Raw genomic sequence first — 23702 nt, 5'->3', positions numbered from 1 at the left:
TGACTTAGCTTTTGAGAAAAATAGCTTTTCTGAAGAAGCCCAGATTGAAATTCCATAGCAGCAAGAGAGAAGGTTACTGTTCTTGCTTTATAATGGTATATCTTTAAATATAGGTTTCCACAGACATTAAACATATTACAGTAATGTGGATTAGAGGGAAGCAGCAGATTAAGGATATTTTGACCTTAATAAAAATATTTTCAGTGTCTCCCATTATGTTCTTCCAACAAAGTCTGGGAAATTCAGCATACCTGAAGCACCTACTAGACAGACGTATGACTGCCTGGAAAATGGGATTCAGGAAGGTTTTTGAAACTGGAAAAATGTAAAGATGTATCTAATAGGGTTTTGTAACAGTCTTATCTTCATTCCTTTAGTATTCAGTACCTGTCAGGGATGTGACCAGCAGAACAGAGTGTGTGTTTGCTGAGATTACAGAAAGCACCATGCTAGAATATGCTGCAGATGTGCTGGAGAGGGGCAGGATCAGTGTGACCTTCACAAGCTAAGAGAAGTTCTGGGGGCAAGGAGAGGAGGATGCTGTCATTCCTTAAAGAGCCAAGTTGTTCTGTGCATAAATTTCTTACAAGGATGCTAAATTCTGGTTAAGGAATAGTTCCACAAGAAAACATCATGGGAATATTATGGCTCACAAGTCCATGTGGGTCAACGTGTTGTAAAATGAGGCATGATTCTCATACATGTGAAGAGGTACAAGGGCTGAAAGGAGGTGCAGCTCTGCTGTTGAAGAGAGACAGACACACTGGGATGAGCTAAAATTCTGCATCAGTAAAATTCAAGAGAGAGATGAGCCACTGGACATATCCACAGGAAACCAATAAAGAATAGTAGCAGATGTAGAGAATGGTACCCAAAAGATGAAGTTGATGGAAGTATAAGGTGTCTGGCCTTTGTAGAGATTTGCCCTAAAATAAATTGTATTAACTGTGTTTACAGTTAGAGGAGCTCAGGGCAACACACTTGAAGTGAATGCGTCAAATATATGTGTGGATCAGCTTCCTGTGGCAGCAAGATTCATAACTAGTTGCATATGACATTAAAAAGTATTTCCTTTTATTGTTTTGTATTTAAATGTATTATACTCTAAGAGAGGGAAAACCAGTGTGTCATGAACTATCACGAATGGCAACAGATCTTGAATTGTACTTCTTTGATTGTTTTCCCCACCATTCTCAGTGTTGCAGTGTCCCCGAGGGCTTGTGGCTGTCAGCATAGAGAATACACAGTTCTTCAGGTGTGGTCACACGGTGTGATTTCTGTAGTGGTAATGCAGAATTCTGTATCATCCTCCTCTTACTATTTACAAAACTTGGTATATGGTCTGATTGGATTTCTGAGTTAATGCAGATAGTGAACACCAGTCATCTTGGGGATCTCTGGATTCCGATTACATTGATTTATAAGCTTGTAATGGAAAAAAGCCTCTGTTTTTTTCTGCACATATCTTGATTTCTTTAATTTGACCTTCATCAGTGCATTGATTTTTTTCCCTCTTCTCATTGGATCTCTCACAATTTCACTGCCTGTTCCTCAAACTGGCTGACATCATGTCAATAAAGTACTTATCCATTTATGAGATCATTAAGAGATAAGGTACCCATTTGTTTTAATATTGAGCTGGACTAGAATCTTAGGCCAGGATTCATTCTACCTCAATTTAGGAATTTAATTCAGATTAAAGGTTTTCTCACTGAAAGTAGAGGCATACTGAGAAGTTACATAATCCATAGCAGAAATGATCAATTTGCCACATGCGGTCAGTGATTATTTGGAGATTTTAAAACAAAATTCAGAATTTTATTATTTCATTGTTATTTATTTAATTTTTATAATTATAATTTTATTAGTTTTTAATTGTGATGAATCTAGACTTTCTTTATTGTTATTAAGACCAGATTATCTGAGTCTATTTTTTTTTATTTGCTCCAAAACTCCTTATTATATTACAGCTTTTCATTTTACAGATATTTAATTCCAGTCAAATTTTGTTGTGTCATATGTGAGAGAGTTTTTAAAAGACTGGTAATTTTTGTCATCTGGTTATGCATACTGAAGAATTTAAAGAACAGTGAAGTCCTATTTTCCTTTGTAAAATCAGTAGCAGTTAGATTGTATTTTTGACTCCCAAAGCCATAGGTGATACTTGTGTAGCAATATTGTTACTAACTCAGCAATTCTCTATTTAGAGTTCTTTCAAATCCTTAAATATACCTTCTACCTCTGATGTATTCTGTGTTCTCTCTCCTCTGTTGCTACTTCTGGATATCTCACTACTCAAAGAGAAATTGTTATTGCCAGAAAAAGAATATAGAGAGCAGAAACCTCTTAAATGTATTGAACAAGAAAGTTGGATGCCATCAAGGAAAGTCATTTATCTCCCAGTCAGCATCATTATCTTCTTTAGCTGCTCCCTTGGCCTGTACAAATTTTGTTGTAAGCCTCTTGTTTCTGATATACCTAAGGAATATTTTATTGTTTATTTTTAAATCCTTTAATGTTTGTTCTTGGAAACCTACTTCTGCTCTTTGCAATTTCCTCTTACTTAACGCCTGCTGAAGTTTAAGTTCCTGTTTATTGGTTTCCCTAGGATCATGTTTCCAAAATTTGAAGGATTCCTGTTTGGTTGAAACAGACTCTTGAACCTTGCTGTTCATCCGGTTTAGCTTAATCCTGCCTTCCTGGTTCCCTTTCTTGCACAGTGCCCAAGCCTGCAGAGACATTTCCTTTTGAAGTACTGCCCTTATGGCCTTTGCTGTCTTACGGTTTTACTTTTAGTATCTCTGTGACTAATCTCAGTTTACTACGTGTGTGACTTCCACTTCAATTCTTATTATTTACTGAAGAAACCACACAAGCCACCCAGAACTGTGAGCAGACCGTACTGAGAACAGGAGGTAGGACAGAGAAGCCAAGAAAATGGGAGAAGGGGAACAGAACAGTACTCACTGTTCCCACTGTGTGACTGAACTGGGGGTGGAGAGCTTCCTGCAGAGTCCCAGTAATGTTGAATCTGTCAGGTTCTGCCCTGAGGGCCACTGGTATTGTCATCCCTGGCCTCCACCCACTGCAGGTACTGCAAGGTAACTGGCTGCCCCTGTACTGTCTACTGTGGCCTGCTAACGCAAGAACTGCATTCTGGGCTGGAAAGTAGAAGTCTTGACATACTGAGATCCTCATATAGGGTGTTTGGTACAAGTTCTGTTGCCACAGATACCCTGCCAAATCCAGTCTCTTGCACTTAGTGCTTTGTGAAATCTTCTAAATCCAGTGAGCCACCCTGGTCACCTGAAGCACCAGCACTTAGAGTAGCAAGGGCTGCTCTCCACATCCTGCCTTCTGACACAGAGCAGGGCTTTTGGCAAACAGCTTCAGTTATAGGTCATAGTTCTGAACACTAAAGTCATAGAGTTACCACATTAGAAACAGAACTCAATCAGAAATTAATTACATACCTATGAAATTCCTCATTATGGACTCATACAATGGTTTGGATTGGGAAGGACCTTAAAGATCATCCAGGTCTAACTCCCCTGCCATGGATGGGGACACCTTTCACTAGACTTGGTTGTTCAAAGCCCCATCTAACCTGGCCTTGAACACTTCCAGGGATGGGCCATCTACAGCTTCTCTGAGCAACCTCACCACCTTCACAGTAAAGAATTTGTTCCTAATATTCAATCTCAACCTGTCTACTTTGAGCTTAAGGCCATTCCCACTTGTCCTGTTACTCCATGCCCTTGTGAAAATTCTTTCTCCGTCTCTGTTGAAGCCGCTTTGGATACTGGAAAGTGCTATAAAGCTTCCCCAAGTTCTTCTCTCATCCAGGCTGAACAGCCTCAACTCATTCAGCCTGTCTTCACAGGAGAGGTGCTCCAGGCCTGTGGTCAATTTAGTGACTCTCCTCTGGACTTGTCCAGTTGTCTTTCCTATCTCTTATATAAGTTTTTCATAGATGATTTTTGAAGATGCATTCAAAGATGTGTGCCTTTCTAAAAGCAAGGTGTGTAATTCATCAGTTTGGAGCTGAATTGAGAAGACAACAACCAGTGCCAGGATATGAACTCAACAATGCTGTAGGTGCACAGACTTTTGCCAGCTGCACTACAGGATTGGATGACTGGGTTGCTAGACATGAAACTGCACAGAGACCCCCTTTCCCAGCAGAGTAGAATGGGACCACCACATTTTTTGAATTGTCTATGACAGCCCTTTCATATTGTCAAGGAAAGGAAAAACTTGCATGAGCTGCATTCAATGTTTGACAAAGGCAGAGCTCTGCAGGCCTATCACTGAATTGTATCTGCTTTGGCTGGCTCAGAAGTAGATATTACTTTCTAGAATTTTTTTTTTCTTTTTTCATTTGAGAGCACTGGCTTTGTCTGTGAACATTTGTTCTCCAGTGCCATCACTTATCTCTCTGGTGGTGTTCTGTTTCTTTGGAGCACTGCTGGAATTCAGCCAAAACTCCGTGTTTTGGTCACTACCAAGGACCTATGTTATTGCCATTTCCTCCCCTGTCTCACAGTGTGAGAATGTTTTACTCCTGTCTCAAAACACCATCAGATCCAACACTGTCATTAACTACTTGTGCACAAAACTTCATTGGTTCAGATTTTAAAAATTGTCAGAATCTTTCAATTTTCTCCTGTTTTTCAGGAGAGGATTTACTATCTTAAAATATTTTCATTCATTCTGAGACCTAGAAATTTAAAGGCTTTTGGATAATTCAATCACATTGATTTTACAAACTGGTGAGAAAGTAGAATATTGTCATTTATTCCCACATATGTGAATGTCTCTGCGATCAGGGGTCAGGAGAGGCTTGGTCGTTTTATCAGCCCAGTAAGCTAACTGGTCCAAAAAAGATAAAAAAGAAGTGCTAATTCTTTGGCTAGCATCATGTTTCTTCACCTACAGCATGATGATGACAGAAATGGATAGCCCTTATTAAAACATCTTTTGAAGATACTCTCATATTCTGGAAACATAATGCATGGAACAACTCCCGATTCTGCAGTTGAATACATGAGGTTTGTTCTAGCAGCAGAATTCACAATCTACAGTGCTTGTTCAAAGCCAGGTTTTGGACTGTACATTGAGCTTCTGCAGGTTCTGTTGTGTAAGAAGTCAGGCTAGATAGACATAGTGTGATCTTTCTGTGTCAGAATATTTAAATTGGTGAATATTTAGGCATCCAGACAAACCAACCCACTTTCCAGAAGTGCTTAGTTCCCATTGCTCTCTAACATACAAGAGACATGCCAGAACTCAAGACTTCATAAAATTAATTAAGTGTCCAAATGTTAGACTCGATCATTTATATCTCTGAGACAGTATCTTGCAGATGAACTCAAAATAAGTTGCACTAAGCTATTTTTAATATTTTACATTCCGGAAAGTTAAGGCTTAGACATTTGGTGTCCATCCAGTCCTCACTGGACAGGTACCATCAACTTTATGGAGGACAGCCATATATTTGTAGTTGCCATTGTTTTTATTATTTGTAGTGTCGAATGTTTGTATGACTTGCATATTGAGATGTCAATAATTTAATCATCTACTGATTAATAATGCTCTGTAATATATGTTTTGTATTTAAAGCCCAGTCTTGAAAACCTTTCAGAGGCGATTTTCATACTGACTTTCACCTTTCTAAAAGCATGTAGTGAAAGCTAGTCATTTAAGTTCTTTCTCTGGTCAGAAGAGAGAGAGTCATCACCATGGGCTGATCTAGAAGTCTATAGGATAGATGAATAGAGTTACAATCCAAAGATCCTTTCCCATTTTATTAATTGTGGAATTAATTAATAAGAGGTGACTTAATTCACACTGTACACCTTTTTAATCATTTGGTTAGGTGAGATGAACTCCGCTCTTTCTGTCAGTGGCATTATTTTCCATGGGATTGTCAAGATGATGACTGCTCTAGTTGCTCTGCTTTTCTGCAGAGTTGTGTCTGTATTGTTATTTCTAACAGTTTTGCTATGTTTTTACATTATTGCCTTTTTTTTTTCTGCAGCCAACATCTTGTACATGGCAAGCCAAGAAATGATTAAGGTGGTGGAGAGAGACAGTACAACCATAAAGCAAAATCTAAAAAAGGTAACTGTTTAATCCTCAGTTTTCAAAGGAAGCCCACATGCATGAGGAGATGTTACACTCAGTTATATTTGTGCAAAACCAGAATTTCAGCAGGCTTCAATCTGCTTTTTTGTGAGTGTCATTCCATTAAATTTGGAGAAGCCATTAAAGGGGTCACTGATCCTTAAAATGTGTTGATCCACACCTTTGCAGATGTAGCATTCATCACTATCAGATGTACCAACCCATCTGGTTTGTTTTCCTTGCTGGAGGAGAAGCACTCTGTGTTCTGACTGGGCATGAGGTGTTTCCCAGTGGGGCCTGCAGTTACCTGGGTTCTGATCACACAGGCAGGTGGCCATGAGGCACTGATGGACTGAATTCTCTGACTTTGCTGCTGGACAGGTCAAGAAGAACATGTATCCTCTGGGCTGTGGGGTGTCAGTTATTATCATGGGATTCTGCAGGCTCAATCTTCCCTGGCTTCATGCAAAATTATGGCTCCACTGTTTCAGCCATTGGACTGTAGTGTAAGATAAGTTCCTGAGAGACTGGAATTACTGCTCTACAGATGAATTAATTCATTTCAGGGACCTTTCTCACACTGAGCTTTCTTGTCTGTATGGATTTATTGTTGAAAGAGGTTCTGTAAAGTCCTTATCTGGACCAGTTGCATTTTCCCAGTCATGGTTCAGGGGTTGGCCCAGGCCAGGAACTGTTCTAATTGAGTTCTGATGTGGTCACCCTGTGGTAACCATATTTTGGAGGCTGAGATAATTTAACAGTGTGACCATGGTCAGACAATTCCAGATGGCTTATGAGCCAGAAAACTGTCACATTTAATAAACTTCTATTGAGATAGCCTCTGTGTGAATATGTAATCAGTATAACATATTCTGCTGTGTCCTCTTCCTTCTCTCCGTTTTTTTTTTTTTTTGTATCATCCCTGTCTTTTTTGCTGGAAGAATAATTCTAGCACTGCACTGGAAGAGATTTTCCTCAGAGAATGGAGTTTTCTAGGACAGAGGTCCTAGATCTCTGTAAAATTACTCGGTGCCTTTTAAATAGAAACGGTATAAAGTTCATTTCATAAAACAGTCTTTCTTTTTGTGGCTAAAAATAGACTTTTTTTTTTTTATTTAGCCCATTTGCTTTCTCTGCACTTCGAAAGGCATGTTCTTATTTTGAAGGAGCTGAAGTAGCACACATTATTAACAGGGACCCCTGCACTGTACCTGGCATTCCTGGGCTTTCTCATTTTTGTTGCAGAGCACTCAAAGTTCTGCACTTTGTGGGGAATCTCAGCAAAGAGAGTGAAGGGCTCATCTTGCAGACTGCAATTACTCCCATTGTCTTAAATAAAGCATTCCATGGGTTGATCAAAATCCCACTGACTTCAAGGAAAATGGTTGATTTTATTGACTGAATCACCTTTCAAAATGTCAGGGTGCTGGAGGGTCTGCCTGTTCCCTGAACTGTGAGCTGGGGCTGCTTCCACACAGGCAGTGCCCTCTCCAAGCAGGATGCAGTCCCAGAGCACGTCAGCAGAGCATGGGAGCAGAGTCTATTGATTGTCCCAAACAAGGCAAAGCAATGAAACACGTCCAGCATCCCTCCAGAAAATCCAGTCAGGAGCAAAAGGGGACAGGGGCAGAGACAGGCAGGAGACAAGGCTACAGCGTGGGTCCAGAGTTTATCCAGGAGGGATTGCCAAAGACATGGTGGAAGGGAAGCTGCAAGGTGGGAGCCATCCAGGTGTCAGGCTGTGTCCAGTATAGATCTGATGTTGGTCTGGGACACAGGGCCAGGGCTGGAGTCACTCCACAGTGTAGCTTGGGAGGCTGAGACTGCACAAGGACAGAGCTGCAGACCCTGGAGCCCTGTGCAGGGAGTGTGGGCTGGGGGACGGGCAAAGCTGTGAGGGCTGTCAGGGCCTGAAGGGTGGGACTACAGGTCCCTGTGTTGGCCAGGGTACAAAGTGAAGATTACAGGAGCAGAACTCCAGATGCTTGTAGAAATGTTAATCACAAGCACACGTGCTTGAAATTAAGTAAAAATGCTTTGTTGGTAGGGGTAGGGGTAGTGACAATCAGCTGCAGCTCCAGTGGCTTCAGGTGGTCTATCAGATGCTTCACATTATAAAAATTCTGATTTCTTGTACTGAATGAAGGCCCATAGCCAACAGTAAGAGTTTGCAGGTGTCCCAGCCTGTTCCATCTGTGCTTTTGTTTACTCTGTCAATCTAAGCATGGCCTTGGCAGGCAGGAGGTGTTTTAAACCTGTGTTAACTTTCTTTTATTGATTCTTCTATGTCCTCATACATGTGTGGCAAACATACTCAAGAAAACAAAGAGCTGAAGCAAGCTTATAAGAGTTAGCAAACTGAAGAAAAAGTGAGTCTAAAAGTGAAGCTAAATACTTCTCTTTTTTCATCTAGTAAATTCTGGGAATGTAAGAATTAAGGGAAAAATCTTCAATTGGCATCATGTTAAATTTGAAGAGTATTGACAATAAAAATGGACTTAACTTATAAAGGTTGGAAGTTTATAAAAACAGGAACTATAGTCCAAGTTGCTATAGAACTGGCAAACTGTTACTTGAAAAAATTTATACTGTTTAGTAGTTGCTGTGGTCATATGGTAAAAGCCAATCTTAACACCTGACTTTGCCAGCTGCTGTGGAATAGAAAAGTTATTTCTGGATCTTATTTGCATTCTCTGATCTGAAAGAAGAGACACAAAATTATTCCAGTCTTTCCGTGTCCAGGTTTAACTATAATTAATACTAGCTAGGGACCAGGAGAAATTTTATCACCAGACTGCAGATTCTTAGTCTAACAAAGTTAACTGCTTGGATTTATGTTGAAAGAATGGGAGCTGGAATATTGTTTGGATAATTAACTGAGGTTTTTCACTTTTAAAGTCAGGAGTTGTGCACATTAAATAGCAGTGAAACTGTATGAGGAGGATGGAGACCTGTCTTCTAACAAAGTAATATATGATAGAGCCTTTGAAATATTGTGTAAAGCTATTTGTCCAGATCAAGCAGTACATGGATGTACAGGAATTTGAGCTTCATATTGCGGTGACACGAGGGGGTTATGATAAACCAGAAAATCTAAATAAATAAGGTAAGTGATACTGATAAAAGATTTCCTCAGCTCTGGAGGTTAATTATTAGCTGATCATGTCAAAAGCAGCTGAGCTACCTACTTTTTTTCATTGTAATAACACCAACTCCCTTTCCTAACAGAAGCTGGAGGCAAAGATACTACTGAACTAGAGGAAGTTTATTGTAATTCCTGCACAAAAGGAAGTGGGTGTTATTCCACGTTCTTAAAAGATGGATCAGCACTGAGCATCATGGAGCTTTTACAAACAGCATAAAAATTTAAAAGGCACAGGAAAATGGATGTGTTGGGCATTCACTAGCATGCCTGGAATGGACAATGATATTTCCTTACAGAGATTCTCTACAGCACTTAGTTTTTAAAGTTTGCATCATGCCCTGTTCATTGCTCTCTTCTAAGACTTAGCCTTATTGACCCTTCTTCTAAGTGTATCAACCTGTTACAATAAATATAACCTTATATAAATCAAGAAGATAATTTCATAAAAGGGTAAAACCAGGGTGCTTACAGAGGAAAGTCTCTTATCACCCATCAGATTTTCTATTTATTGAGAGCTATATCTGGTTCATTAATCCATGTGTAATACACAATAGTCCTATTTCAAAATGTAGGATCTGCTCCAAAGCCCTTTTAAAGCCATTGAAGAGCTTCCACAGGCTTCAGGATTTCTTGAATCAGTGAGCTTTTGTAGTGGCTCATGATTTTTTAAGATCATGAACCATCTCTTCCAACTGCAAATCAGGATTCTTTTGGTTGGCATGTTGAACCAAAAACATTTATATGTTCCTTGAGTTTTTTACCAGTGGTCTGGTATAGCAGTTGCACTGATTGCATAAGGAAAAAGACAGGAAACATCTGAAGCAGAGATATAAAGATGAAAAAAAAAAAATCTTGTTGTCTGAGAAGAAAGGTTTAAACTAGAAATTTATCAACATATTAACCTACTTTCACTCAAACTGTGGAAGTTCGTATTGCAGGTGGCTTGTAGCCACCCATGTATAGATGGTTAAGTGGGGAAGAAATACAGTTTTGAAAAAATTGAATTAGTGAAATCTATGTTTACTACTTCATGCTTATTCCAATGGTGCATTTAGAATTTAAAGCAGTGCAAATTTATATCACACCAGTGATACCATAGATACTGTGTTCTCCAAGAGTATCAATTAAACAGTGACATGCAGACATTTAGAATAAAGGCTGAAGAATGAAGTATTTCCTTTCCACAGAGAAGTGCTAGGCTTTTCCTTTGCAAAATTCTTCTTGCTAGAGAAATTTTTTAAAACTAAGCAACCAAGAACTATTTTGACCCCTGAGGCAGCTGTTTTTATGTTACCCAGTGTTTTTGTTTGAGTCTCTGTAGACATCCATGGGGGTTAGTAATTATTCCCAGTGACAAGAGCATGATCTGAAGATACTTGCTTAAAAGAATCCTACAAATACTTCGCCTGCCCACAGCCTGAGTGAAGTGCTTGCCTACATCTGTGAAAAACCTTCCAAACACTCTTTCTGAATAGGTGCAAAGTGTTCTCTCTAGCCAAGAACACCTCTTTTTTTGGCTGGTCTCACATCCTTTTTGGCCTGCACTCCCTGGAGGTGCAGAGTTAAAGCCAGGGAAGTTGCACATGTGCTTGGGGATTTTGGTGCCTGTGTCATTTAACCACAAGAACAACCTTCTCTTTGAAGTGCCCAGAATGCCTAATCAGGGATCAGCAGCTTCTCTCCTTGGTGGAAAAGTATCCCAGTGAGCATTTTAAAAAGCCAGTATACCACAATATACTTACCTGTGATGTTTCATTTACTCTGTAACTGAGCGCTTGTTACCATCGTTTTTGCTGTGTGGTATTCTAGTAAAGAAGTGATGAAAAGAATTTCCAAAATTTTTAGGGTGGGTATAAGGTCTGTGCTACACACAATGAGCAAAGACAGCAATATTTCCCCAACCTTCTGAAGAATATTTAAATGTTACCACTGACCCCTTATTACCCTTTTATTTCTTACCTCCTACTGTGCACACCACTGGGGAACATTGCCTTTTACAGCCAGATGCTAATCTTGTTGCAAGTGATTTGACTGGTTTACCTTACATAAAGTCCCACTGAATGTAGACAGTGTCAGGCTGATACTCAGAAGGAAAAACTGTTTGCAGTAAATATGGTTGGAAGAATCTGTCCCAGTAGTAGTATTGCTTAAATAGTGGTCTCAGGTCTGTTTGTTTTTATTTTGGTATTTATACAAACTTGACTTCTGAAATATTCATGTTCCTGACACCTCTAAATATATACCCTCAAAATGCTTTTAAGTCTTTAAAAGTAACATAGATAATATAAATAAGTTAAGCACCCTGATTTGTTGATAAATCCTGTGCATCCTCTTTAAAAGCACAGTTTTACTTTCCGTTGAGTTTGACCCATCATTATCTGTGAGAAAATAGAAATAAAAAGGGTCTGTCTTGATCTCATGGGTCTTTGTGCAGAGCAACCAGTAACATTAATAATAAACTGCAGCAGAGTTAAAGAGGAGCCCTTTCCTTTTGTTGATTTATCAAGTCTCAACACTGATAAAGGCATGAAAACTGTGTGGATCACCATTCTTGACACTGGAGAGAGCACTCACACACCTGGAATCACATGCAAAGTAGCCACTAAATCAGGCCCTATCTAAGGGATTGCTTCCTAATTTTTCTGACAGTAAAACTTTCCACTTCCTTTCCAGACAGGGAAGCTGGTTTTGTTTTTTATTTTTGCTGGTTTAACAACACTAGCCACCATTATGTTAAATAAACTCACCACAAGCGCTTGAACTACCCATTACACCTTTGCTACAAGTCCTCCAGGTCAGTATTTAAAAAGAGCCTCATGGACCCCAGATTGCCAACTGCCTCTTCTTAAGACAATCCAACTGAAAACATTTGCTTTCACACTGCCCATGAAAAGCTGAGAAAACCCAGTTCTGGTAAAACAAGCTGAGAAGCAAGTTCCCAGGACCTTACCATCAAACTGGCTGATCTCAACCATGGCAGGATCATGAGGGAAAGAGATGGTATCTCAGAGAACCATATCCCAAAGCATTTATGGCTTCCTAGGGCAATGCCAGCTCTTAGGATTCTCAGAAGCCAAAGTACAACTGGAGCAAATTTTTAAAAAGTATGTCCCAAACTAGTCTGTTCCCATGTCATTTATCCTGTTCTTTTGGCAGGATAAAGGTGGAGACACTTTCATAATTCCAGAGAAACTAAGTCATTTTCTATAAACCTTGGTTGAAATTAAAAATAATTCTGGGATAATGCCTTTTAGACTAGTTTTCATCCAAGAACAAATAAAACTGCTGACTGGTCATTGTCAAGAGATGTCACCCAGAGAGAAGCTGCTGGGGTAGCCAGTGAATGCATGGGGGAGTAAGACTGATAAAATGTGAGTGTATCAGAGACAAGGATTTCAGCAAGGACACTGGTGCAGTCCTACTGTTGCATGTGTGCCACTCCTTTATACCCACAGAGATCAGTCCTTCACTCTTGGCCATCAGCTGGAGTGGTGCCTGCCCATGTAATAAGATCCTAAAGTTGTTATAGCATGTACCAAATTCCAGAGAGATAGAAAAAATTCAATTAATATATTTTAACTTTTTTGATTTCCTTTTCAATGCTGGTGTATGACAGTTACAGAAGAGGCAGAAATCTCTCTGTAATTTGTACTTCTGTGAACTGTCATACATACTATAACAAGTGCCAGTGGAGTCAACTGCAGGAAATCTTTATTATTTTCTTAGAAACGCTTTAAAATGTAAACATCCTGTTGATACAAATCTCAGATTCTTTTGATGTTTACTTAGCAGCTGCCATCATTGTGCAGTGTCAGAGTACACATACCATATTACAGGGTACGAGCTGACAGAGCCCTATTTGGACTTGTGTTTTATTTTACAGAAGCTAAGGCTGAAAATACTTCTGAGCCATTTAATGGTAAATCATCATCTAAGAATACTGCTGTTATTTTAAAGCTATTTGAAGTTTATAAATTGCATAACTATTTCAAATACAGCATTGAAATGGCTCACAAAGATACCTCACATCTGCTTCACTGTGCCCTCGACTGCAGATCCTGAGGGATGACATGTTTTAGTCACTCACAGCAAGCAGGATATTGCATCAGGAATCATAAAGTCTTTGTCATGTCCAGTGGTAGCTGCCATTTCCCTTCTGAGTCAGGAATACCTGGAAGTCTCACCATTCAATATTGCAAAAGAATAAAAGATAATCTTCTCACCATCATGGCAGAAAAGTTTTAAAAAATGCAAATATTGGAAATTTTAAGCCCACAGCAAAACCAGAAAGTACTTCTTATTTATTGTTTTGCAAATCTGTTTATTTTTAAGATAGTTGTAATTATTTTGGGGGCCTGACTCATCATTTCTGAATGCTTAGACTGGCAGCAGCTTTCCATTGCTGGTGCAGTGGTTCTGCTGACTCAGAATGTCTTTACAGCCATCCACCATCCACAGGAAAATGTGCACTTTACAGATCTATGCAGGCCATACAGTGCATGCCAGTGTTCCCTACATTAATGGAGATCCCATGTGCCTCTGGTTACACATGGTTTGTTAATTATTCCTGCCTGCCTGCTGCAATAGCAAAGCTTCTGATGTTAAAATTAAGATGGGAAGATGGATTCTGGAAACTTTTCTTTAAATATATCTAAAATTATGCTGTTTAAATGTATTAAGAAAGAGACTAACATTTTAAAGTCAGTATATTTCATGTCTGTGTGTGACACAGGCAAAGGACAGATATATTTTGTTATTCAAAAGGAGATCCTCAATTTCACAAATGGCAGTCAAGTAGCTGTCAGGTTTCCTAGGCCCTGTACTAGCATCTAAATCACTGAAAATTTACACTTTGATTGCATTCTTGCTCTTTCTCATAATCAAGTAATAAGGAAGCATTTTGAAAACAATTCTGTGCTTAAACACTTCTGTTAAAGTTTTGGATGTGCAGGCATGGGCACATGGACAGAATGCACACATCAACATCTGCACATGAAATAAGGAGGCAAAATAACTGCAGCATCCAATCAAGCTTCCCAAATCTTCTATTTGAAAACTGTTCTTAGTTGGTTATAACAGACCCAAACCTTACTTAGCTGCATATATGACACAAGTGTCTGCTCTACCTCGACTGGTTTTATTTCAATCCAAAGGATTCTACAATGTCTACAAATAAAGCTCAGGGTAAAATGCCTTGTTTTCTCATGGTAGCAATTCCTAGCTTGGAGAGGGAAGCTTCTCATTCCAGTGTAGAGGAGACACATGCTGAGCTAGGAAAGAGGGAACTAGTGAGGGAGCAGTAAACAAAGAGGAGGAGGAGGAGGCAGGAAGAGCCAAAGGCTCTGTTTGTTTGGCCAGAGGAAGGCTTCTGTTGCTCTGTGAGGTGGTGGATTGGAGCTACCCAAGCAAGGCCATCTTTCCTGAATGTGTGATGGAAATTTGGATGCCTGGTGTACATGTAAACACCACAATACAGTGACCTGTACATAGATGTTTTTATGCTGAACCAAACTCAGCCCTGCTGACAGGCACAACTGACACTCTGAGAGATGCTTCAGGAACAGTGCTGGGAGTAGAGGCTCTAGAAAAGACAACTGGGGTTGGATTTGGGACTCAAAATGAGATGGAGGACCCAGGAGACTAAAATTTGGACTTTGCAGGGCAAGAACACAGAACTAGAACAAGAAGCAGTAGCAACTGGAAATAATGAGATACGGAGAATAGAACTGAAATAAAGAACCAGAGGGGGTGTAGGGCAGTCTTGAGACCAGAAAGAGACAAGATAAAAGAAGTCATACCTGTAAAGAGTGGACAAATGACTGGACAACAAGACAGTAGTTGGTAAAAGTTCTGCCCGTTTCTGCTTGGAATAGAACCTGAATTTCCAAAATCTTATTGTTCCTGTTCTCAGCAGATGCCATTTACTATGTTTACCTTAAGAACAGAAGCAGAACAATAAAAGGGAAGTTGTAGAGATGGATAGTAAGTGATGAGGACCTGGTGCTCCCAGTGGAGGTACCTGAGAGGGTTATTACTTTGGCCAAACCATTGTCCCATGGAATAAATGTCCATTAGTGACTGGAACTTTTTAAGTGTGATCCTGAAGAGCATCTTTGCTTTAGTTTCAGTTGGAAGGACTCCTTGTGGTCCAAAGTGTGGTAACCAAAGTATGGTAAATATAGACAAAACTGGACATTTGCTTCAAAAACACACCATACATTTTCAAACTAAATCATTAATTTCTGTGCTGGATGCCTCCAGTGTGACACCAGCAGGAAGGTGTCCTATGTTCCTCCAGCCAGAAGCTGACAGTGCTGCTTCTTTAAATTGCACCATGACCTTAAGGAACAGAGGCCTAAAGCAGCAAATCTAGAGGTGTTGACATTGTTGGCAGCACTTGTAGGTGCTACATGTGAAATACCTGGGGTTTGGTTTGCCACCTCAAAGCCCAATAGACTGTACACAAAAGTTGTGCTAAAACCAGTTGCATTACCAAACATTTCACAGCTGGGGAGCACTGACCTCAATTCAGAAACCTTTTGTGTAAGTATTCAGTGCTGATCTTTCATTAAAATATCCCTTTTTCTTTTTCTTCTTTCATTAACCAAAAGAGCTGTGTAATGAAGGAGACAGCAGGATGCAGAACCCCTACCTCAGCTGTGGCAGAAGGGGTAAAATGCCTGTGGAAATACAAGTGAATAAGTTCATGGTAAAGGCACATAAACTTTAAAGGGAATGGGCTCTTGGTGAAGTCACCAATATTTTTCATAGCCACAGTTTGTTCTCATTTTTCTGCATATCTCACTTAAGAGCTTGAAATGTGTATTATAGACAGATAAACAGTGTTTCAGAACACCTGCAAGTGCAGTCCAGGAGTGCTGTCCTTTGAGTATAGTCACTAATGTGTAATCCTGCACACACTGGAAAACCAGCTCGAGGTGTTTCACTCTACATGCTTTCAAATTAATAAATATAGTTTGACATTAATTTCTGTGCTTCCCACCTGCAAAATTAAGATAAAAATTGCCACTAAGGTGTTGCAAAACTAAATTAATAAATGTGAGCATGTGAATCCTGTAGTAGTGCATGCCAGAGGAATGCAGAGCATAAAGAAAATAAATCCTGTCCGTAAACCATGAAATATGTAGTAAATAAATCCTCAGACCGCACACAGAATTTAAAATGAAAAATACTATCAAATAGCAGCTCATCAGCTGAATGTCATCCTGTCAGTGGATTGAGTGAGTCAAGGATCATGCAGTGAAAGATTAAACTGTAATGCAAATATACCAGGGGCAAGCTATAAATGCACGTAAATCTTCTATTTAGGCATTTTCAAGTCTGTGAGTTCTCCAGTTTACAACCCTACCTGGAGAACAGCCCATTTCACAGCCCATGAAGGCTAAGCCAAGTATTTTATCCACCTTTGTAAGTGTACATAGCTTTTCATCTTTTTCTAAATTATCATGTGATGAGTCTCTATGACTTGCCTTTCAAAAAATCTGATCATTTCAAGGACTGCTCCATTAAGCTGGAGCTGATCCATTGCTTTTTCTTTACCACTCAGTTTCATGATCTTTATTTCTGTATCTGTTGGTAACAGAGCCCAGGGTTAAACATAATTTGGTCAGATGTTTTGCTTCCAAAAGGCCTGAATCCATCTGGACATTTTACATTGGCTTTTCTGCCAAAATGAAGAACATTTTGCTAGTGTGACATCTTGTGATTGATGAATTGAAGGCAAGATCAAAAGAATTTTTTCTGCTAGAGCAAACAACACACCTTGTCTTCAGCAAGTAGTGAGTGACAAAGAAAACCAATAATGTTTGTTAACATGGGATGGTTTATGTTCTATGTTTTGCACATAATTAGCAGTAAAACTAGTGTTGGTGTCTCTGTGCAACTGAGGTACTATATTTTGGATACAGCCAATTGTCAATGAGATATAAGATTTGGGCAAACTTCAGCAAGAGAAAAGTGAGTTAGACAAAACCTTGTAGTAGTTTGTGAAATGTAGTCTGGGCTGTTAGCCCACCTCTACTCCAGTGGGTCCATTTATTTCTGTTCCACATGGCTACAAAAATGATGGAATTGAAGATATTTGTGATGAAAGGAAAACTTCTTGTCCCCTAATTTATGTTAGCATTCCTCAGTTATTCACTGAAATACAGAAATGAAATATGAAACAAATGCGAATAAGGGAATTGGGCCAAGCTCTGTGTGTGATGTGTTGAGCAATCAGCATCCTTCTGGTACCTGCATTGAAGCATTTTAGTATGAAGAGTGCTCCTCATTAATCTTGTTCTTGTTCAGTCTGAAATACATTGGTTTTCTATCCCAGAAAACTGCTTTTCCCTCCTATGCTTTGTAGAAATTGAAAAGCATAGCTATAGCATGCAAAGTCAAGATGAAAATGGGAATAAAATGTTGACTTGGAGAAATGTGACATTCAGTGTTTCTAATAGAGAGAAAAGACACTTCCCTGAATATGGCATTTTCCTGGAATTACGGCTTTCATGTTTAGGTGGGTTCTAGAGCAGGTAGTACCTGTTTCATGTATGTCATTGGCCAAGGTTATTTGGGCAAGATCAAAACAAAACAGACTTTTGCAGAATTTCAGTTCCATGTTACAACCCAGAAGAAGGTTGGTTGTTGGTCTCTGGGAGGTGCCTGCACTCCACACAGGCAGCACTTCACAGGGATAAGATAAGAGAGTTGGGACAGTTCAGCCTGGAGAAGGGAAGGCTCCAGGGAGACCTTAGAGCACCTTCCAGTATCTAAAGGGGGCCTGTAAGAAAAACAGGACAAAATTTTTAGCAGGGCCTCTTGTAATAGGACAAGGGGCAGTAGTTTTAAACTGAAAGAGGATCAAGTCATACTAGCTATAAGGAGGAAATGTTTTTACAGTGAGGGTGGTGAGATACAGGCACAGGTTGCCCAGAGAGGTGGTGGATGCCCCATCCCTGAAAACATTTAAGGTCAGGTTGGATGGGGGTTTAAGCAACCTGGTATAGGTGAAGATGTGCCTGGTCATTGGTTTTTTAAAAATATCTGGGAAGCTAACACAGAAAACTGCTAACAGCTGTGAAAAACACAGGGGCTGGGCACTTGGGGGTGGACTCCATGGACAACTCGATGTTCTGAGCCATAATAAGAAATTTACTATGTCAGCCAGGCTTTCATCAGCAGATTTCTGTTTTCAGAGTTAAGCCTGTATTGTGTTTCACAGTTTTGCAGATGAGGAAACTGAGTTGCAGAACATTTAATTGTCTTCATCATACCTGCAGACCTGGAAACAACCAAGAAGTACCAGTCCGCTATTCTTCACAGTCTATCTCAGGATTTGATATATACTTATTTCCAAACTATTGTCTTTGTTGCTCCATCAGTATGGAGCTTATTTGATATGCTTTTCTTTCTAGCTGATTTTAATATGCTTTTCTTTCTAGCTGATTTTTTACTATGGAACTGGAGACAGCTGGTGCCCACAGCACTACTACGATGAGATCAAGATGGATTTTCCGGACGGGGACATCCGGCTTTGTGAGAAGGGGCTCCGCCACGCCTTCGTGCTCGATGCCAGCAAGGAGATGGCTGCCATGATCACAGACTGGCTACAGGACGATCTGACCAAATTATAAACACTAATTCAGTCACCAACAAGAAAATGATGTAATTATTTTGTGAATGTGTAATTTTTTTTTTTTGTGAGAGAGTCTGTCTTAATTTTTTTTTCTGTTTACTATAGATTATGGCTTGTTTTCTATTGAGATGATTTAGAGGAAGTTAAAGAGAGACTGGCTGGTCCAAAGTATAGTTTTATTGACTCAGTGCTTATGTAGTTTCATCCTGAGTCTTCAGGACTCTGGAAGACTTGGCAAAGGGTGGAATATTTATTGTCTGCTGGTGCTTTAGACAATGCTGATACATCTGTATCTGAGCTACTGCCACCCCACTCTCTGCTGGAGAAGGGTGGGGAGGTGGGTCCTGGCAATGGATTGTAGTACACTGTGAAAGGCCTGGCCCTCCTCGTCTCTCACTCATCCCTGTAAGCCAGGACATGGCAGCCAGGACAGCTGCCTGTGGACAAGGCCCTGGACAAACCTGACGTTGTCTCCTCTGGGTCAGAGAGGGTTGGTGGTCAGGCTGAGCTTGGGGTGAGTTCAGGGAAGATGTGTATATCAGGTGTGCAGTTTCTCCAAGTCTCACCATGGGTTTGGGGTACTGCCAGGACTCCGCAGGGTATTAGAAATGCTGTAAGGTATCTGTGGCTGCTCAGCAAGGGAATACATAAGGATCTCTTGCCTGGAACATGGCCAAGTGTTTCATTTTTCAATTGACTGTAGAGAAGGGAAAGTAAACTGCTAAAAAATGCCAGTATTTAAAAGTTAAAATGGATTGCAGAATCCATGTACAACAACTTCTAGGTGGCCTGGCTCTCCTAATGAAGTCCATGAGAACAGTGCTTGCTCAGCAACTTTAAAGAATTAAAGCACTTCTGATGCTTGTCTAAATTTCAGTTCCTTGCTCTAAGGACTGAAGTATGAAATTTTCTGCCAAGCCACAAATTAGGTAAGTTCACCATCAGAAAACATCTGTTACTGTGCCACGGCTGCACCCATGACATGGCATGAACGTTACTGTTGAGAACCAGAGCCCTGCATGGTGCTGACAAGTTCCCTGTTCCTCACATTTGGTGAACCCTTTCCTTTACAGATGAGGAAGAAAAAAATATAAAAAAAGCATCCTACCAGTTGTGATAACAAAAGAAGTTACAGCGAATAGCTAGAAATGAAAATATTGCAAGTAAGGGGAACAGAGCCAAGTGTAATCAGGAAAAGCTCTCTAGCCATGAACCTGTGAAATAGTCTCCCTGTGGAGTTCATAAAGACATTTATAAATAAGCAAAACACTACAGAGTATAGTCAGGGGAGGTCCTGCCCTTGCAAACAGATGAATTTAGATGATGCATTGAGTATCTAACTTACATGATTTATTACCAGTTTTGATATGTGTGAGAATGGTATTGGAGAATGTTCTCTGTGATGCAGAAAGATCAATTAATTGCTTAGTTTTCTTACATGATTATACACACCCCTTCCACTGCTCTCTAAACCCCCCTTGAACCTTTCACTAATATTTAAAACAATTTGTAGTAGAGTTCAGTTCCTGGATATTTTCGACTAGTTTTCAAGCCTGCAGACTGACACTGGATTTAAGTGACCTTCTCTGTATCAGAAACTGGTTTAGCTTTTGAGACTAGCCAGTGGATTTTCCAATTACACTGCCACGTAATGAAATGGTACTGATGAGTGGAGCGGGAATGGTGGGAACACAGTTTCAGCAGCATGGGGAGGAACCAGACACGTTCAAAGTGAGGGGACTATGCCCATGCAACTGATTCTGCTCATTGGAGAGTCACAGGACTTTCCATCTTTCTACAGGTCCATATTCAGTCATGATCAAAACAATCCTTGTGCTCATTATAGAAATCCATAGTTGTATGTGTCTGTGTGATAGCCCCTGGGTGTTGGCATCATCCCAGCTGGATGGCCTTGTGGCAGGTGCTCCCTGATCTGTTGGCTGAGGTGCTCCCTGGGGCAGAGTGGGGCAGGACGTGCACATACCTGGAGATACATTAATGTACACATATATCTACATGTGCACCTGTTTGTGTGTCAGCAGCATAAAAACTACAGTTCACTTGGTTGTTTTGGTTTGCACATTGATCTGGTTGAATAAAACATTTGTTTTTTGAAGTATGTGGAGTCAGGGAATGGACACAGACTCGGTTTGTGGGAGTTCAGCTGTTTTAGTGGATCTCCTGAGACCAGATGGAATCTTGCATTAACCAAAGATGACAAGCAACTACTACAGCCTGGAAACTGAAGCACCTATGAGAGGCAGTTGTTTACAGTGCATTATGCGTATACTTTGTATGAGGAATTAATTTAGCAATACTTGTACTTGACTTGTGTATGCCTTTTATACAAAAGTTAATCCATTATACTGAATCCTAACTGCATTAAGACCTAAACTGAGATTAGGTCTGGTCAGTGATGACCAGATCTAGTACAGAAGAATGCCTTACAATTTTCTTAAAAGAATTTTCTCTAGTATGATCAAAACCATATTGATTGAATTGCTACCTTCCTCCTAGAAGCTGTTACTGTAAGGCTAAGATCTGAAAATTTGCTACTCTGTTCATTGCTAAAACACACGGGCCTAGTTCCCACAGCTGTATTTCCTAAGAGGAGCAGATCCCACACAGTGAGAATCCAGCTCCTCAGAAGCCCGTGGTGTTCACTGTCACCCCAGGCAAAGAGTGTCAAAAGTGCTCGTGGTCCAAATGTGCCAATTTACCTTGAAAACACAGTGTGGTTTTGCCTGTTTTAGACTATTCAAGAATTCTTGGAAAACCTATCACAAATATATTGACTGTAAGCTGTAGCACCTACTCACTGTCATTCACATCTGTGCTTGATTCTCACCACACGAGTAACCCTGCTAGTGCAGTGACTTTGACTCATGTGCAAGTGTTTTTGCTAGATTGATACCTTTTAATAAAAGTACACAACTCCAATAACAAAAATAAATTTATGGTAAAATGTAACTTGATTCTTTGTTTTGGTAACTTGTTTAGTCCTAGTTCAGCTCCTTTATTACTTTATGCATACAAAATCTACAAAAATCCTTGCCAAACCCCAAATTTCACATGCAGTGCAGACATCTGCCAAGTGCACAGAAAATCCGTGGGTGGTAGGCACCTGACTCGCTTAAGCATTTTTATCCAGAGCTCCTCCAAAATAATCAATCAGTTTCCCCTTGCGCCTCCAGCTCCATGTTTGCTGCTCTGAATGAGCTATAGAGTGTGTGGATCAGTGAGGTTCGTCCCTTCAGGAAGCTGGATGAGTGCTTGCCCAGTGTTTATGGTGAAGAATTTGGAGTTGGACTCCAAACTAAACACCAGATTCTTGACTCACGGAGACAGATTGCATACATGAGCCACAGCAGATAATCTCTTCTCTGCAGCTGAGGTCATTTATGTATTTATTTTACAGAAAATGGGTTTATATGTGCACCCACCCCCCATCCCTTTCTTTGGTCTAGCTAATTGCCAGCAAAGACTTTAAACAAGATGTTCAATGTTATCATTTTAAAGTCACTCAAACTATTACTGGGTTTGGATAAACTCACTAGACCCAAGAGACTTGTTTTACTCTGTGTCACAGGTCATACTCAGACTCCCAACTACAATAAGTTTCTGAGGCTCTTCACTTGCAGGAGAATGTTCTCTTTTCTGGCACATTTACAAAATAAGAATCCAGAGAGCATTTGTGAGTGACCAGGAACTATTAAAACAGCATATATTTCTGGAACAGCTGATGGGGGTTGAGCACAAGCAGCAGATCCAGCAGGAACAGCACAAGAAGCTGCCAGGAGCCATCGCTGCTCTCAGTAGCATCACGCAGAAGTTATGGAACAGGCTAACATTCGTGCTCAGATGGGACAGGCAGGGAGGGATTTAATTAAAAACTCTTTCAGAGTGCTTGAGCTGATAGTCAACAGCCTCGGTTTTGCCTGTTGCAGGAATGTGCTTGCAGGAAGAATAGTTTTGTTGTGGAAAGTAGTTTGCAGCAGCTAATAAAATACAGGGTGTTCTTTAAAACATCTGACTGACTGTACCTGACTGCAGGGCTTGCCAGTCAGACACTCAAAGATCTTTTCCATCCTCTTTGAAGCAATTGACACTGATGGAGGAAATGGGGGGGGGGGGGGGGGGGGGGCTCCTGCTCTCCCCCTTTGTGAACATCAACAAAGCCCCCAGACTCTGAAAAACTGTGCTTAGTATGAGAGGAATCCATGAGATGAGATAACTTAGAATTAGGAAAAACAGGTTTTCCCAGTGCCAAGACTCATCTCCTCTTCCTAAAAGGCACCCTTAAAATTTGATATGTATTCAGCTGTTCCAATCTAAGTTGTAGGACACAGGAATACCATTTACAGAATATAAATGTTTTGAAGTGCTAACATGCTCTTATTGTGCAGGGGGTACTGCAACTCATCAGTACTTATAGGAAAAAACTTGTATTTTCACCCACAAAATAAACCCATGGGATTTTAAGCACCCAAAGTCGTCCAGCCCCAATTCAGATCATGTCCTGTTCTACCAATACTTTGCATTTTCTTCTGTTGTATTCATGTGTGACCTTGGACATCTCCTCTGTCCTTGCTGTGCCTTTGGTTTCTCTTCAGTGACAAACTGACTGGTTTATGTTGTCAGTCACATGAGCAGTCTGCAGTGCTGTGGAGTGAAAACCCCATGTCCACTGAACACAAACCTCACCACTCCCACTGGTTTCAGTGAAGATGTCTTGTGATGTCTGTCAATAACCATTTGCTCTCACCTTTCAAAGTTCTGTTGAAAATT

At 40.2% G+C, this 23702-nt stretch overlaps 1 protein-coding gene across 3 annotated transcripts in view; it reads left to right on the top strand.

Moving 5' to 3' along the window:
* Positions 1–21884, top strand: part of LDAH (lipid droplet associated hydrolase) — a 109721-nt gene extending 87837 nt beyond the window's left edge. For all 3 annotated transcript variants that reach the window (XM_083856299.1, XM_083856301.1, XM_083856300.1), the window contains exons 6-7: positions 6041–6123; positions 18721–21884. In XM_083856299.1, the coding sequence (XP_083712425.1) occupies positions 6041–6123; positions 18721–18912 (275 nt within the window). In that variant the 3' untranslated portion in view covers positions 18913–21884. The remainder of the gene's footprint in view (positions 1–6040; positions 6124–18720) is intronic.
* Positions 21885–23702: the final 1818 nt, after the last annotated feature.

Source organism: Zosterops lateralis (genome assembly GCF_965231275.1).
Source record: "Zosterops lateralis genome assembly, chromosome: 3".
Classification (NCBI taxonomy): Eukaryota; Metazoa; Chordata; class Aves; order Passeriformes; family Zosteropidae; genus Zosterops; species Zosterops lateralis.
Note: the sequence above shows the minus strand (reverse complement) of the source record. Positions and strands in the feature narration are given on the sequence as shown.